General features: G+C 35.9%; 1 protein-coding gene across 1 annotated transcript in view; it reads left to right on the forward strand.

The window, feature by feature from the left end:
• SMARCA5 (SNF2 related chromatin remodeling ATPase 5) overlaps positions 1-14,374 on the forward strand; it is a gene marked incomplete at its 3' end in the record, with an annotated part of 31,401 nt that extends 17,027 nt beyond the window's left edge. Inside the window, 6 exon segments of the mRNA XM_006172429.3 lie at positions 1,237-1,346; positions 4,042-4,268; positions 7,092-7,213; positions 7,292-7,444; positions 8,219-8,351; positions 13,977-14,374. Of these exon segments, the coding sequence (XP_006172491.3) occupies positions 1,237-1,346; positions 4,042-4,268; positions 7,092-7,213; positions 7,292-7,444; positions 8,219-8,351; positions 13,977-14,374 (1,143 nt within the window).
• Between the last annotated feature and the right edge of the window lie 837 nt (positions 14,375-15,211).

The following is a 15,211-nucleotide window of genomic DNA, read 5'->3' on the forward strand; positions in this document are numbered from 1 at the left end:
GAAACAAGTCTAGTATTTGTCTTTGTTTACCTAGCACAGTGTCTGGTAGGCATTTGAATGAATATTCAAATATTCTTCCTATATAAATTAATTATAAGGCACTTTTAAATTCTTTATGTACTCAGATTTTTGTTGAATATTTGAAGATGATAAGCACATTAGACACTTTAATTATAGTTCAGTTTAGATGATGTTCAGGCATCTAAATACTTCATTTAGGTTTACTTGAAAAACTGTATGTATAATCCCAGGGATGGAAAGGGGAACAGAGGAACTCTTATTTTTCCTTCTGCATTTTTTTTCTTTTATCCCTCTGCTCTCTACTCTTCTTTAATAGATAGATGGGTACATATAGGGGAAGCAAACTGAAACAACCAATATAGCAGGATTAGCCGATTTTGATAGTTTCATTTTGTTTAGAGGATACTAATCAGGTTAGGCAGAGAGGTCTGGTAGCTCCCTCTTTACTTAGTCCTGCTCTTTACTCAAAATTCATACTGTGGCATCTGTGGTCCTGTAATGAAAGGGACATTTAGAGGTCAGTTAGTGTGCATATGCTTAGGAATAACATACTAATTGATAAATCAGTTATCTAGTGCTATAAAACATTATGCCTGGCGCCCCCCCTCCCCCAGCAAAGGAAAGCACCTTTTAATTGCCAGAGGGTGTGCATACTCACCAGAGAGACAGAAAGAGAAAGCAGTCCTCAGTTGTATAAGGTCATGTCACAAGCTCTTCTCCATTTTTTCATCCTGTTGGGATTTAGGGCATGCATATATACGCATCTGGCATGTTTTTCAAGCTACGAGTCCAGGATGTGAATCAAGGTTAGGGGACCATGTGGTACCTGGCTGCCTTAATCACTGAGCTGTACTAGCCTAATAGTTTGTATTTTAATAACAACCTCAATATTTATGGTTTGGCTGCGATTTCTTTGCTAATTTTATTTGGATTTGCCCAACTACATTTAGCTGGAACATTTTAGAAAAGATCCAGTGGAGCCGAGGGTTTTCACTCATGTCTGGCGATTGCTGCCGGCTCTTGTCTATGTCATACAGCTAACTTACGTAATGAAACAAGAGAAGTGTTGATTATTTTTCTCACTAAGTATTTTGTTGTGTGATATAGTTGGTGGTTACTTTTTCTTTAAAATTTGCTGTAGGTTGTGTGTGCCGCTGCAGAAACAGTACCAATATTACAGCTAAATCATCCCTGTTTCATTTTGCTTTTTCTAAGGTTTTGCGTCCATTCCTCCTTCGTCGGATTAAGGCAGATGTTGAGAAGAGTTTGCCTCCAAAGAAGGAAGTAAAAATCTATGTGGGTCTCAGCAAAATGCAGAGGGAATGGTATGTATTCTGAGACGTGTTGATATCACTATTGATTTTTTTCTAAGTTTCATTTGTATTTTATTTTTCTAATTTGATTCTTCGTGGAATTCCTGTTTGCTGGATTGAACTAAAAAACTCTGAAAAAGAGTTTTCTGGTCATGGAATATAGGGCTTGCTCATCAAATTTATGATACAAAGTCTTGATTCTGTTGGTTGGGTGTTAGAATCAGGGTGGAAGGTTTATGAATCCAAAAATTAAACTTGGGATTTAATTGAACAAGGTTACATGTAAAGCCTGTACTTGAGTTTTTAAGGGGAAACTGGTGGCACAAACTAGAGACATACAGTTAATTGGGTGATTCAGGAATATTAGATCATGTATTAGCACTCGCTTCTAATGAAGTTATTGATCATGGAGCTTAGAGAACTTTTACTCCATAAAGCTGTGCTTATTTCAGTTAAAAATTTTTTCATTTTGAGCTAATGTTTTATGCAGAATAAAAATGTCCTGTAGAATCATGGCGACAGTATATTGTAGCTTTTGTATATCTTTTTAAGTTTAACATTTGTTAAACATTCTTTAAACAAACATTTGTTTAGAGAGACCAGAGAAGAGAGGAGCAAGCAGCCCCTCCCATCTGTGTCTTTATGCTGTGATACACAGACAGTCTCAGTTAGCCCAAAGCAACGCATGTATACCATGCTCAGGGAGTTTCTGGGATGCAAACCCAGGACCTTTCTTTTGTGGGTCCAGTCATATAATTGCTGTGCCACTGCTTGGTCCCATGGTAGTTGTTTGTAAATAGTCTTATTTGGCAAAATTAAATGTTGAAAGCTTTGTTAATTTTTAAAGATTTTTTTGCATTTTTAATAATATTATGGATTTATGAAATCCAAAGGCTAGAAACCACTGACTCATTACTAGGAACCTCTTAAATCTTCATGGGGAATGCATTCTATGAAAAAAATAGCATTGATTTCAAATTTGTTTTTCTCCAGAATAAACTTATTCTTTAATTCTATTTTTCCATGGAGTTTTTGCAATGCCATGATACTAATTTTTTGTAGGTAGAAAACGCAATGTGAAGAGACCAGCAGTTAGCGTAATGGCTATGTCGCTGGACTTCCATGTATTTGACCGGGGTTCGAGTCCCAGACCCGGTGGCTTAAACTCACGCCGGGTGCGTGTGCATGCGTGCGTGCCTGCCCAAGATCCCGAGAGGAGAATGGAGAAGGGATTGCGGCATGGCCACACACCCCCCCAAGGGCGGGTGGTGGTGATTTCTTGCTTTCCGCCCCTCTCTCTCTCTGTCTTTCTGGTGAGCACATGCACCCTATAGCAAAAACCTCTCAATAATAAATGTCAATTAACGATGTAAAGTTGCTACAGAAAAAGATATAGTTTACTTAGCATATATTAAATAAGCATTATTTATGTTCACAGGAGGGAAAATGAGATACCTTGATTTGAATCCTCAAGTATATTCAATTCTACACTTAATTCAGATAATTACTCATAAGGGTTCAACGTTGTTAGTAAAAGGACTGAAAGATAACAGAAAACGGGTGGGTATCTGGGAGAGGTCCATTGTAGAAAGTTGGCAACCTTTAATGTTCTTAAAATTTTTGAAAGGCTGTTACTGGATAGCAGAGATACTAGACTTGTCTTGTATGTCCCTAAAATACAGTACTAATTTATTAATCAGAGATAAGGGAATATAGGTCTTTTTAGTTAGATGTATCAGTGGGTTTTCTGTCAGACTTGTAGTGAAAAATTCTACCTTGAGTAATATTTTGAACCCCATAGTTGTTTAAACATAGATTGCTTTAGTTTAGACAGATTACTCATTCTGTAAGAATAATGCCTATATTCTTGGTATGCATTCTGGTCTTAGTGTATGGCTATAGCTTCACAGACCTCCAGTCTTTCTTCTGCTATGTATTTATACGTATGTTTAAATCATACTGTTATTTCATCTTAGTCTCATCATTGATGAGTCTCATCACGGCACTTTACCTCTTAACAGAGGTTGATTCTTCATCCTCAGATCTGAGGGTTCTTACCTAAATGTTACATTAGCTACATGGTATATAGTAATTGAATAGTAGCACTTAATGTTACAAAAGACTACAAACTAAAATTTTGTTTAAAATGTATGTTTTAGGTTTTGCTTAATTACAATTTTTATATCATACCACTTTGCTTTAATTCCACCCAATGAGAGTATTTTGTACTTAAAAAAATAAAAAAAAATAATAATATCTTCAAGACCCAAGGCATAACTGTGAATATTAGATACTGTGGGCATAAAGAAAACAAGAGAGATCGTGTAGCCTAATGGTTAAAAAAAGTCAGGTTCTGCATCCTTGGCCTGGTGGTTTGAAAAACACACCAGGTATGTGTGCATCTATACCCCAAATCTTGACAAAATGGATAAATGGAAAAGGGATTGTGGCATGGCCATGCCCAACTGGAGGGGGTGGATCATTTCTCCCTCTCTCTCTTTGTTTCTCTTCTGCACTGTCTGCCAGTTAAAAAAAGAGAACAGAAAGGTTACAGATGGTAAATTTGTAACCATACTTTAGAAGTTGATGGGTTATTTGTTACAAGTTTTTGGCACTGGAGGTGGGGAATGGAATTAAGTCTGTAAAGTGGTAGGGATTGGTCAGTAGGAACATATGAGCCTTTTAAAAATATTTCTTTTCTTAATAGGTATACTCGGATATTAATGAAGGATATAGATATACTAAACTCAGCAGGGAAGATGGACAAAATGAGGTTATTGAACATCCTGATGCAGCTGAGGAAATGTTGTAATCATCCATATCTTTTTGATGGAGCTGAACCTGGTCCTCCTTACACAACAGATATGCATCTAGTTACCAACAGTGGGAAAATGGTGGTATTAGACAAGCTACTCCCGAAATTAAAAGAGCAAGGTATCTGTCTGTGTTATTGATATCAAATTGAGAAGCAATGAAATCTTAGAAATTCTGATATTATGGCCTAGCCACAGTGGTGTAGGTGGTGGTGGTCTGTTTGTGATACTGGAGCCATATGGGAAATCCTGGTGTTTGGATTCAGACCGACTTGAACATGCTGGGTGCACCTGCAGTACTGGCTAGCTAGAAGGCTAGGAGATGTAGGATGGTGGCACGGTGAGATTCTGTTGAGGGTCCCTTCTTCTCCCCCACAGTAGAAAAATTAAAAAAAAAAAAAAAACTGGGGGAAATTCTGATATTAAAATAAGGAAGTACTACAGTTTGAAAGGACTATATTGACAGTCTCTAAAGTTGACGTATAGAATATTAATAAGCATATCCATTATCTGAGCTGAGCGCCTGCCCTTTACCTCAAACCCTAATTTTAGGTCACAAATCTCTTAGAAGGTGATCAGTGGTTAGAGTGTCAAAACTCCTTGTGTTGAGGAGAGTTCTTATTTTATATGTGCTTTTCTAGAAACTAGATTTTGTTATAAAAAAGGCCGAGAATACTTCATCCCATATGCAGTTCCTGTCTTAAACAGTGGTATTGACTTTATGGTGTTGTCTTTTGAGTTGTTATTGTTTTGTATTGAAATTTATTTTAATTTGATGGGAGAGGGACAGAGTAAGTGAGAGAGTGAGTGAGAAAGCAAGCAGTCAGGTCAGGGACTCAAACCACAGTCCCCCATGTGGGAGTCTAGCACCCTTAACCACCACACCACCTGTTGGCCCTAGTCTTTGAGTTATTTATGTTTGAGTTTTTATTTAATGAAACATTACATACATGGACTCAAAATTTTTATTTACAGTGTGTTGACTTAATATAAACATGGGCATACCTAGATACACACACCCCATACCACTTTGTTTTAATTCCACCTAATGAGAGCATTTTGTACTTAAAAATTTTTTTTAAAATAATATTCTCAAGGCTCAAGGCATAAGTGTGAATATTAAGTATTGTGGGCATAAAGAAAACGAAAGAGAGATCAAGTAGCCTAATGGTTAAGAGAGCCGGGTTCTGCATCCTTGCCCTGGTGATTTTGGGCAAAAAATATGTATATATAAAATATATATTTAAGCTACATGAATATAGAGAGAACTTAGTTTAGTATGAAGCTAGCTTCAGCAATTCTACTAATGTAAAACTATGTTATACTTTCCTTTTTCCAGATTATTTGGATTACTTCCCAGACATTTTATTTATATAGCTTTTTTTTTTTTTTAAGTGCGAGAGGGTACAAGAGGGAGAGAGAAAGAAAGAAAGCATCCCACAATGGGGCATGGTTATGCTGGAATTCCTTTTCCACTACCATTCTCACTCCTGTCATGATCTTGGAGATATATGTGCATGGAGCTATATGAGGCATACATTTGTGGCCCTTTGACCTGTAATGGGTTTTTAGAACTAAAATGACACGAGGGGTTTTCACTGTGTTTTGGGAGGAGAAATGGGGGACTATATCATGAAGTATTTTTTAAGCTGACAGAACTGAGACTCAAACCCTGGTCTGCTAATGGGAATCCAGCCTTTTGTGTGCAGCACTTAGCTACTATGCTATGGGACTGGCCCTATATATTTCTTAAAGACAAATGCCACTCCTATAAAAATTTAGTGATTCTGTAACATCAAATATGCAGTCAGATCACAAATTTATGTTTGTGTTTCTCTGTATATTTTGATAAGAATGACAAATCTCTGATACTGGTCATCAAAAACATTTTAAGACTTATGATTGGATTGGCTTACTTTTTTTTTTTCCTTTTTATACCTTTTTGTGAAAATATATTTTCCAAAATGCTTCCCTTAAAAAGAAGTAATCAAAGAAATTGAATTGGTAGGGAGGAGTGGCAGGAACTTGGCAATAATACTCAGATATTGATGAAGCTATATTAAACTCTTTAGAGAACATAGAGAACTATGAATATCCTTATGTATTTAGGGTAAAGGAATGTATAACAAAAACTGTTAGACTCATTATTTTTTTATTTTTATTTTTTTAGAGGTTTTTGCTGTAGGGTGCGTGTGATCACCAGAGAGACAGAAAGTGAGAAATCACCTCCCAGGGGGATGGCTGTGCCGCCATCCCTTCTTCAAGCTCCTCTCAGGATTTTGGGCATGCACATACATATGCCAGGTGTGAGTTTGGTTCTGAGACTCAAACCACAGTTGACTATGTGGGAGTAGTAACTCCTGCTGTTCTTCAGCCTCAACTTTTAAGATAATCATTTCATAACCATTTTTAAAAATGATCCTTTTGTCTTCTGAAGGCATTGTGTAGCTGGTTGAAGAAATAAAGACATGTGAATAATTTGAATCATGGCAGATTAAGTGAAGGACAGTGTACATGTGAGGCATACATTTGTGGCCCTTTGACCTGGAATGGCTCTTCAGAACCAAAATGACACCAGGGCTTTTCATTGTGTGTTGGGAGGAGAAATGGGGCGCTATATGCATGGAAGAGTTGTGTGGAGTAGGGAAAAGGTAACAGTTCTCTGTTTTTGAGAAAACAAGACCTGCCAGACTAGAAGCAACTGTCCTTTTCTGTTTACCTTAGTGTGCTATATAAACATTACCCGTTTTTATTTGCTCTGATGGCCAGAGAGGTGGGGAATGACTGACATGAACAGTTAATTTTAAGTCGGTGTTTTCTTTTCCTAGTAGCCAAGTAGGTACTTCAGAATTAAGGGGTTAATTGATGAGTCTTAGTTTTGGTTAGCCTTAAATTTTCAACTTTTAAAGCTTCTGATAAAATGGGATGTTATATTCACCAACAGGTTCACGAGTACTAATCTTCAGTCAAATGACAAGGGTATTGGACATTTTGGAAGATTATTGCATGTGGAGAAATTATGAATACTGTAGGTTAGATGGGCAAACCCCTCATGATGAGAGACAAGTGAGTAAAATTTGGGGAGGGGAAGATAAACAAATAGCAGATAAAATAATATGCTGACACTCACTTCTTTATTTTTAGGATTCCATCAATGCATACAATGAGCCGAACAGCACAAAGTTTGTTTTCATGCTAAGCACACGTGCTGGTGGGCTTGGCATCAATCTTGCTACTGCTGATGTAGTGATTTTATATGATTCAGATTGGAATCCTCAAGTAGATCTCCAGGCTATGGTAAGAGATAATAATGCATCCTCTGCTTAGTGGATGTTTTATTGGGGCAGGCTAATTCTACAGATGTCAGTGATGTCACTTGATAGAATTTTTTCTCTGGCCTGTTGTTTCAGTGAAGGTATTTTGAGATAATCTTCCATCTAAATCAGGGTATTTCCATTTGATGGCACTGCCATAACTTAAGATGTTGGGGACCTCTGCTGTATCCTTTACATTCTATTAGCCAAAAGGGGAAGGAGGAAAGTTGAGGATTTCTCAGGAAGTTTTTAATGGCCCAGACCTAAAAGTATTCTCACATTTATTAACCAAAACTCAAATTAGGGAGCAAAACTGAATAAAAGGGAATCGGAAATGATAATATATTTGTGCCCTAGAGAGGAAGGGAGATGAGTTTGGTGAGTAAAACTAAGGAAAAAAATATTTAAACAAAACTTATGTTATCAAAGTTTAAAATTACAATTATGTTTATATTATCTGGAGATATATCATGTATTTATCTCAGTATAACTTGGAAAAATTAATTTGATGGTTACTCAGCAGGTATTGTGTATCCCATACCTCTTAGAGGTTTCCTTATGAGATAACCAATTACTTTGATTGAAACTGAGAATTTAAGAAATACTAATGTACATGAAACTTTTTATTGTAGTTGTTACTTTTTTTAAAACTTTTTTCTACTTTATAGTATTTTAATTTTGTTTCTCAGCGTACCATTTAAATGTTATTTATGTGACTTTTTAAATGATATTCAAAATAATACGATAATTCACTTAGGACCGAGCACATAGAATTGGGCAAACCAAGACAGTCAGAGTGTTCCGCTTTATAACTGATAATACCGTTGAAGAAAGGATAGTGGAACGTGCTGAGATGAAACTCCGACTGGATTCAATAGTTATTCAACAAGGTGAGCCTTTGCTTTAAAAAATTACTAAATAGGATTGATACAATTTTTTTCCCTGAAAATTATTTAGGAGATTCTTATTAATTAAGCATCTGTTGAGTCAAATAGCATAGAGATAATAAACTTTAGTTTCGTTATTAAGAAGATGGGTTTGGGGCTCAGGAAAGTTGTGGTTTGAATATTGGCTCTCTACTAGTGCTCTTCCACTACCTGAGCCTGTTTCCTCCTGTATTAAATGGTCATAGAAGTAATGACTGCTTAGGATACAAGGACTAAAGGGGATAATGTATCTAAAACATCTGATACTCTGTATGGTACATGTTAAATAGGGCCTTGGTTAAGACTTACATGTATTACGTACTCTCGATTGCTCTGGGGGGATAGTAGAGAAATCAAAATCAAAAAGGCTGATTTTTTTCTTCTCAACAAGGACACTCACCAGATTCCAGACATTGTTCTTGGTGCTGAGAATACAGTGTTGAACAGGACAGACAAATGCTCTTACTTTCAAGGAATTTACACTTCAATGACAAGGAGATACAGAATATGTATACACTATAATATAAATGGAATTAGAATAGGGTGAGATTTTATTTTAAATTGAAGAAAAGTTGAAGTTTTCATTTCAGATAAGTTTTTTTAATGATACTTTTTTTGCATTTTTTTATATTTACATTTTCTACAAACATTTACTTTACATATCAAAAAATTTTTGCTCATACTCCATTGTTCTTGACAGTTAATAACTTTAAAGATTTCAGAATTCTAAATTTTAAAGATAACATTCAAAATATTTCTTACAATTTTGTATAATTTTGTTTGTGACTATAATAACAGACAGTATGTTTTTAAATATTTTAAAAATATTTTTAATTATTTTATTTAACTTTATTTATTATTTATTCATTTGTTTATGTAAATTTGACCAGAGAGGGACAACGTGAGAGAGAGAGAGAGAGAAAGTAAGAAAGCAAGCCGCCAGGTCCAGGACTTGAACCACAGTTGGCCATGTGGGAATCCGGCGCCTTTAACCACCATGCCACCTGCCAGCCCCGTTTTTAAATATTTTTGAGAAAACATTTACATGTCAACTACTCAAATCGTTGAAAAGCAAACATTAGTAACACATAAACCTTCTCAATTCAATACCAAGTATTCTGTGATACACCATCTGCTAGCAAAAATCAGTCTCTTTTTCTTCCTTCAAAGATTTTCAAGATAATCCTCTGGTGTGTTTGCTCTCTTGCAATCTCTACTGATAACAATGCTGGGCTGGAAAAGTCTAGGCTATTTTGTGTTATAAATTCTTTCATATAGTTTCTCTAATTATCTCTGCCAGACAGAACTGTTTATGGTGCCAGGCCATCTAGCATTAAATTGGTCGTTTTCTTGGTTGCCTTTCGTTCTCTGATTTCTGTATGTGTCTTCAGTTTTCCTGGTAGAGCACTACTTTCAGAACTTCTTGAAGAGTGGGTCTGCTATTGGCAAATTCTTTCAGGTCTTGTTTATCTGAGAATGTTTTTATCCTTTCTTTCCATATGAAAGATAATCTTGCGGGGTATAGTATTCTTGGTTGAAACTGTTTTTCGCTTAACACTTTGAATATATTTTCCCATTCTTTCCTTGCTCTCATTGTTTCTGATGAGAGTTCTGAGGTTAACCTGATTGGATAACCTTTATAAGTAACCTGATATTTCTCTCTTGCCAATTTTAGTATCTTGTCTTTGTAGATTTTGCCAGTCTGTCTATGATGTGCCTTGGAGGAGATCTTGGGATGATTCTACTAGGGGTCATTCTTATTTCTTGGGTCTGGATATTTGAAAGCCTTTCTAGATTTTGAGAGTTTTCTTCCAGGATTTCATAAAATAAATTATCAGCATCCTTATTAGTTTCCTCACCTACTGGGATACCGATTATCTGAATGTTTGGGCGCTTAATGCCGTCTAGTATTTCTCATATAGTATTCTTATTTTGGGGGGTTATTTTCACACAACCCCAAATGTTACGTGAAAATAACAACATGTTATGTTATTTTGGTTGTTTTTTCTAGATCAGAGGTTTTGCCTTCAACATCCAAGATTTGATTTTCTATATGGACTAATCAGCTTTTAATACTTTCGAGGGAGGTTTTGATTTCTTGAATGGCATCCTTTATCGCTAATAGCTCCATTTGATTTTTTCTTTTTTTGGAGAGTTTTTTTCTATAGGGCGCGTGTGCTCGCCAGGCAGACAGAGAGAGACAGAGAAACAGAAAACGAGAACTCACTTCCTTGGGGGGATGGCCATGCTGCAATCCCTTCTCCATTCTCCTCTCAGGATCTTGGGCACACACGCACATGTGCCTGGTGTGAGTTTTAAGCCATCAGGTCCCATCAGGTCCGGGACGCGAACTGCGTGCAGTCGGCTACATGGGAGTCCAGCGACATAACCATTATGCTAACTGCTGATTCCCATTTGATTATTTTTTATGGTGTATATTGCCTCTGTGGTTGATTCTGGTCATTCTGTGACAAAATCTGTCCTCCACTGTGCTTCACAATGTGGTATCCACAGAAAGTTTAGGAGTTCAGATTTATAAAAAGAAATTTTCTTCATTAAAGCAGGAAGTTCAATAAGCGATGAGGATTTCAGTGACTAATAGTATTCAGATGCTTGCCTGCTGTGCATCTAGACCTATCTAGACGTTCAGTGTGTGGTGAGTGAAGCTTAGAGTGGAAAAGTAAGGTAAAAAAAAAATAAGTAAAAAGAAAAAAAAAAAACTAGAAAAATACTACCAACAGAGGGAATAAAAAGTTTTTTTACCCGTAACAAAATGAAAACCAGGACACACTTCAGCTTTAAAATGGCTTCTGGAATTAGCAAGTGAAAGAAAAGGCGGAAGGTGAGAAATGGTTGAAAAATTAAAATAAAAGCAAAAATTTAAAGGGAGAGTGTGAGACAGATAGACAGCTAGAGACAGAGAAAAGACGGAGGTTGCCCTACCTTGTCTGAGTATTTTGGGAGTCTAGGAGATGGAGTTTAGAACATAGCTACCCTGAACAGGCCAGGACACACCTCAGCTTTAAAATGGCTTCTTGTCTGAGTATTTCCCAGATAAGTTTTTAAGAAAGACAAAATTTGTTTTTGAAGCTTATTACAAAGTTGATAAAATACATAAAATGCAAAAATTGGAGTGATGGAGACTTAGCCTCAGGGGCACACTGGTTTCTTTCCTTCTCTAACTGTACTGTGAACATACACTTTTAAAATCTTTGTCTCTGGGGCCGGCAGGTGTGGTGGTTGAAGATGCTGGACTCCCCCATATGGCTGACTGCAGTTTAAGTCTTGGACCTGGCAGCTTGCTTTGTCACTTTCTTTTTCTCTCTTTCTCTGGTCAAATTAAAATAATAATAAAATTAAATAAAAATAATTATTTAAAAATAAATAAAAATCTGTCTCTGAAGCTGAAAGATATACACTAATTAACTGATTATTTTATGTTGTATATTGGTTTTGTTAATCAGTTTCTTAATTTTCATGTACGTAAAGGAATGTTTTGGTATCCCATAATGCCAACCATCTTGAATACCTGATAATAAACAATTGCTTATTGTTATTAATGTTTGATAGTTGATAATGGCTTAATATTGGGTGCTTAGTTTGTGTCAGTGTGCTGAATTTTTTTTTTTAGAGATTTTTGCTACAGGGCTAATGCGCTCACATCAGAGACAGAAAACAAGAAATTATTCCCCTAAGTGGGGATGGCCATGCCACAGTCGTTTCTCCTTCATTTTCCTCTTGGGGTTTTGGGCACACGTGCACACATGCCCGGTATGAGTTTTGAGCTGTCGGGTCTGGGACTTAAATCGCAGGCGGCTGTGTGGGAGTCCAGCAATGTAACCATTATGCCATCTGCTGGTCCCAGTATCCTGAATTCGTAACATCCATCATTTTTCCTTAGTCTTTATGCCAACCTGATGAAGTTGGCACTAGAGGTAGAGGCCTAAGAGAGGTGTTAAGTCATTTGTTCACCCTGCTGCTGGGTAGTGACTCAGTATCAATAACTACATTAACTATTAGAATGCACAGTTAGGATTGCCTCTGGGAGCATCTGGAGCCTGCCAAATCCTAGGTATCTCATGGGTAGTGTGATCGCTAGTGTTTTGTTTTCCTCACATTCTTCCATGTGTTCTGATAAAGCACCTGTCATGTAGTTCTTGTTCTCAGTTACTCTTGGTTGGGAAATACTTTTTATCAAAGTCTTAAAAAAAAGTCTTGGGACCAGCAAGTGATGTGGTTAAGGTTCTGGAATCCCACCTTGCTGACCCACGGTATTAGTCCTGGACCCAACAATGGCTTTAAAACCAATGCTGGGAGCTTACGTGTTTGTTCCCAAAATCCTGAGAGGGAGAATGGAAGAGAAGACATTGCAGCATGGTTATACTCCCTGAAGGATGATTCCTCACTTTCCCTCTCTGGCAGCGCAGCCCAATGGCAAAAACAAAAAAATGAACAAAAAAGTTAATTGGTTTATAATTAACTTAGAAATACAAGGTTTTCTTAAAAAATTTTTGTTACTGTTATTTTTTAGTATTTGCTGAGGCAAATTTTGGAGTAAACTTACATGGTGGTAGTTTTGTTATCTTTCTCATTTGTACACATATTAGTTAAATAGCAACTCTGAAGTATATGCCTCTGTGTTAATTGGTCTGTGGACCAAGGGACATAATTGAAAATATGGGATTACACAGAAGCACTTTATCTGAATAGCTTTCCTCCCTGCCCAACAGGGAAGTAGTTTGCATAAGCCTAAGAATATTTCGATAGCAGTGAGATTGTTTCTGATCCAAAGAACCATGTTTTGTGGGTATATCCTCATTTTGCAAATCATAGATGTTTGGTTGTATAATCTATTAGGGAGCCAAAACCATGATAAAAGTGTTAAGTTGTTGAAACAACTGGGATCTTTATTCACAAATTACAAGTTGGTTTGTAATACAGATATTGAAGCTTGCTTCATGTGTATATGAATTACCTTTAAGGGTGACAACAGTTCTTTGTGGGAATGTATGTATTTTGATGTCTCTTTTTAAAAACACAAATTACAGCGTTGGCCAATTGCCCACCAGTTGAACGTTGAATTTTTCTTTTGTGGTCATAATTAGTTTTCAGGAATTTCAATTCCTTTGATCAGCAGGTTTTCAGAAACTGATGTTCATATTTTAATTCTTTATTATAAAGTTTGGCTATAATGAAGATTATTGTACTTTTCTGAGAAGAAATATTTGGGAGTATTAACTTCTTTCTGCTCATCAGAAGTTTCTTAAGTTTATAATTCATCTATTGAAACTAATGGGTTTTTAAGAACTTAGTCAATTTGGCTTTTTAAGTACCCCAAATTACTGTATTCACACCACAGATGTTTTATAAAATACATTTGCTTTAGAAGCATTTCAAAGCTTACCAAAATTTACTTTTAAAATTTACAATTTTATGGTACATTTAATGTAAAAATGGAAATCAGATGTGAATAAGATGATTTATCTTTGAGACAGAATGGCATAGTATTATATCTAACATTTAAAAATTCAAGTTTCTAGGAAAATAAAGTCTGTTCAGTTCATATTACATAATACAATGTTTTTTCAGGGAGGCTTGTGGATCAGAATCTGAACAAAATTGGGAAAGATGAAATGCTTCAAATGATTCGACATGGGGCAACACATGTGTTTGCTTCAAAGGAAAGTGAGATCACTGATGAGGATATTGATGGTATTTTGGAAAGAGGTGCAAAGAAGACCGCAGAGATGAATGAAAAGCTCTCCAAGATGGGTGAAAGCTCACTTAGAAACTTTACAATGGATACAGAGTCCAGTGTTTATAATTTTGAAGGAGAAGACTATAGAGAAAAACAAAAGATTGCATTCACAGAGTGGATTGAAACCCCTAAACGAGAAAGAAAAGCCAACTATGCTGTAGATGCTTATTTCCAGGAAGCTCTTCGTGTTAGTGAACCTAAAGCACCCAAGGCTCCTCGACCACCTAAAGGAGAAGATTATAGAGAAAAACAAAAGGTAATTTTAAAGCAAGTTTTGGTCCCATGAACGCGTTATTTTACTGAAGACATGGAATTTTAAGTGTTGGATATAATTCCTTGTAATTTTGTCTTAAAGAGCTGTCATTTGTGTTAGTCATACATCTAAATTTTTTCCACTTTAATGTTAAATTTGAACTGGCTTATCAGTTGTTAAGCTCTGAAATGTTTTTTAAAGTTTATTTTGTACTGTTGAAGTGAAATATTGTCTGTATGGGGTGAGTATAGTAATTTGGGATATTTGAAACGGTTTTGTAATAAACCATTTTTTTGTTTTAAACAGAATTGTCTGGTAATCATTAAAAGGAAACATTTCTTAATTTCATAAGTAATACTTGTTAATAGAAGAGAAATTAGAAAATACGTATTGGTAGAAGAAAAGAATGATTTTTACCTAGGTTTCCTTGTTAACATTTAGACATAAATGTCTTGAGATATTTTTCTAGGTTAAATTTATCTTTCCAGTTTTTTTCCCTAATTTGAGTTGTAAGCTTATATTTTGTAGCATTTTTCTAACTCATCCAATTATACCATTATTCATTTGGGCAAGAAATACAGTTAGCATTTCTGATACAAAATCCAAAATGCTCTAAAATTTAAAACTTTTTGAGTACAGACATGGCATCACAAGTGAGACATTCTACACCTGACCTCATGTGATGGGTCATAGCTAATATGCTGCAGTACAAAACTATTAAATGCAAAGTTATATTTAGCCTATATGTATTAAGTGTGTATGAACCAATAACGAATTTTGTATTTAGATTTGGATCCCATCCCCAAGATATCT

Source organism: Tupaia chinensis, unplaced genomic scaffold, assembly GCF_000334495.1.
Source record: "Tupaia chinensis unplaced genomic scaffold, TupChi_1.0 Scaffold000064_1, whole genome shotgun sequence".
In the NCBI taxonomy this organism is placed as follows: Eukaryota; Metazoa; Chordata; class Mammalia; order Scandentia; family Tupaiidae; genus Tupaia; species Tupaia belangeri.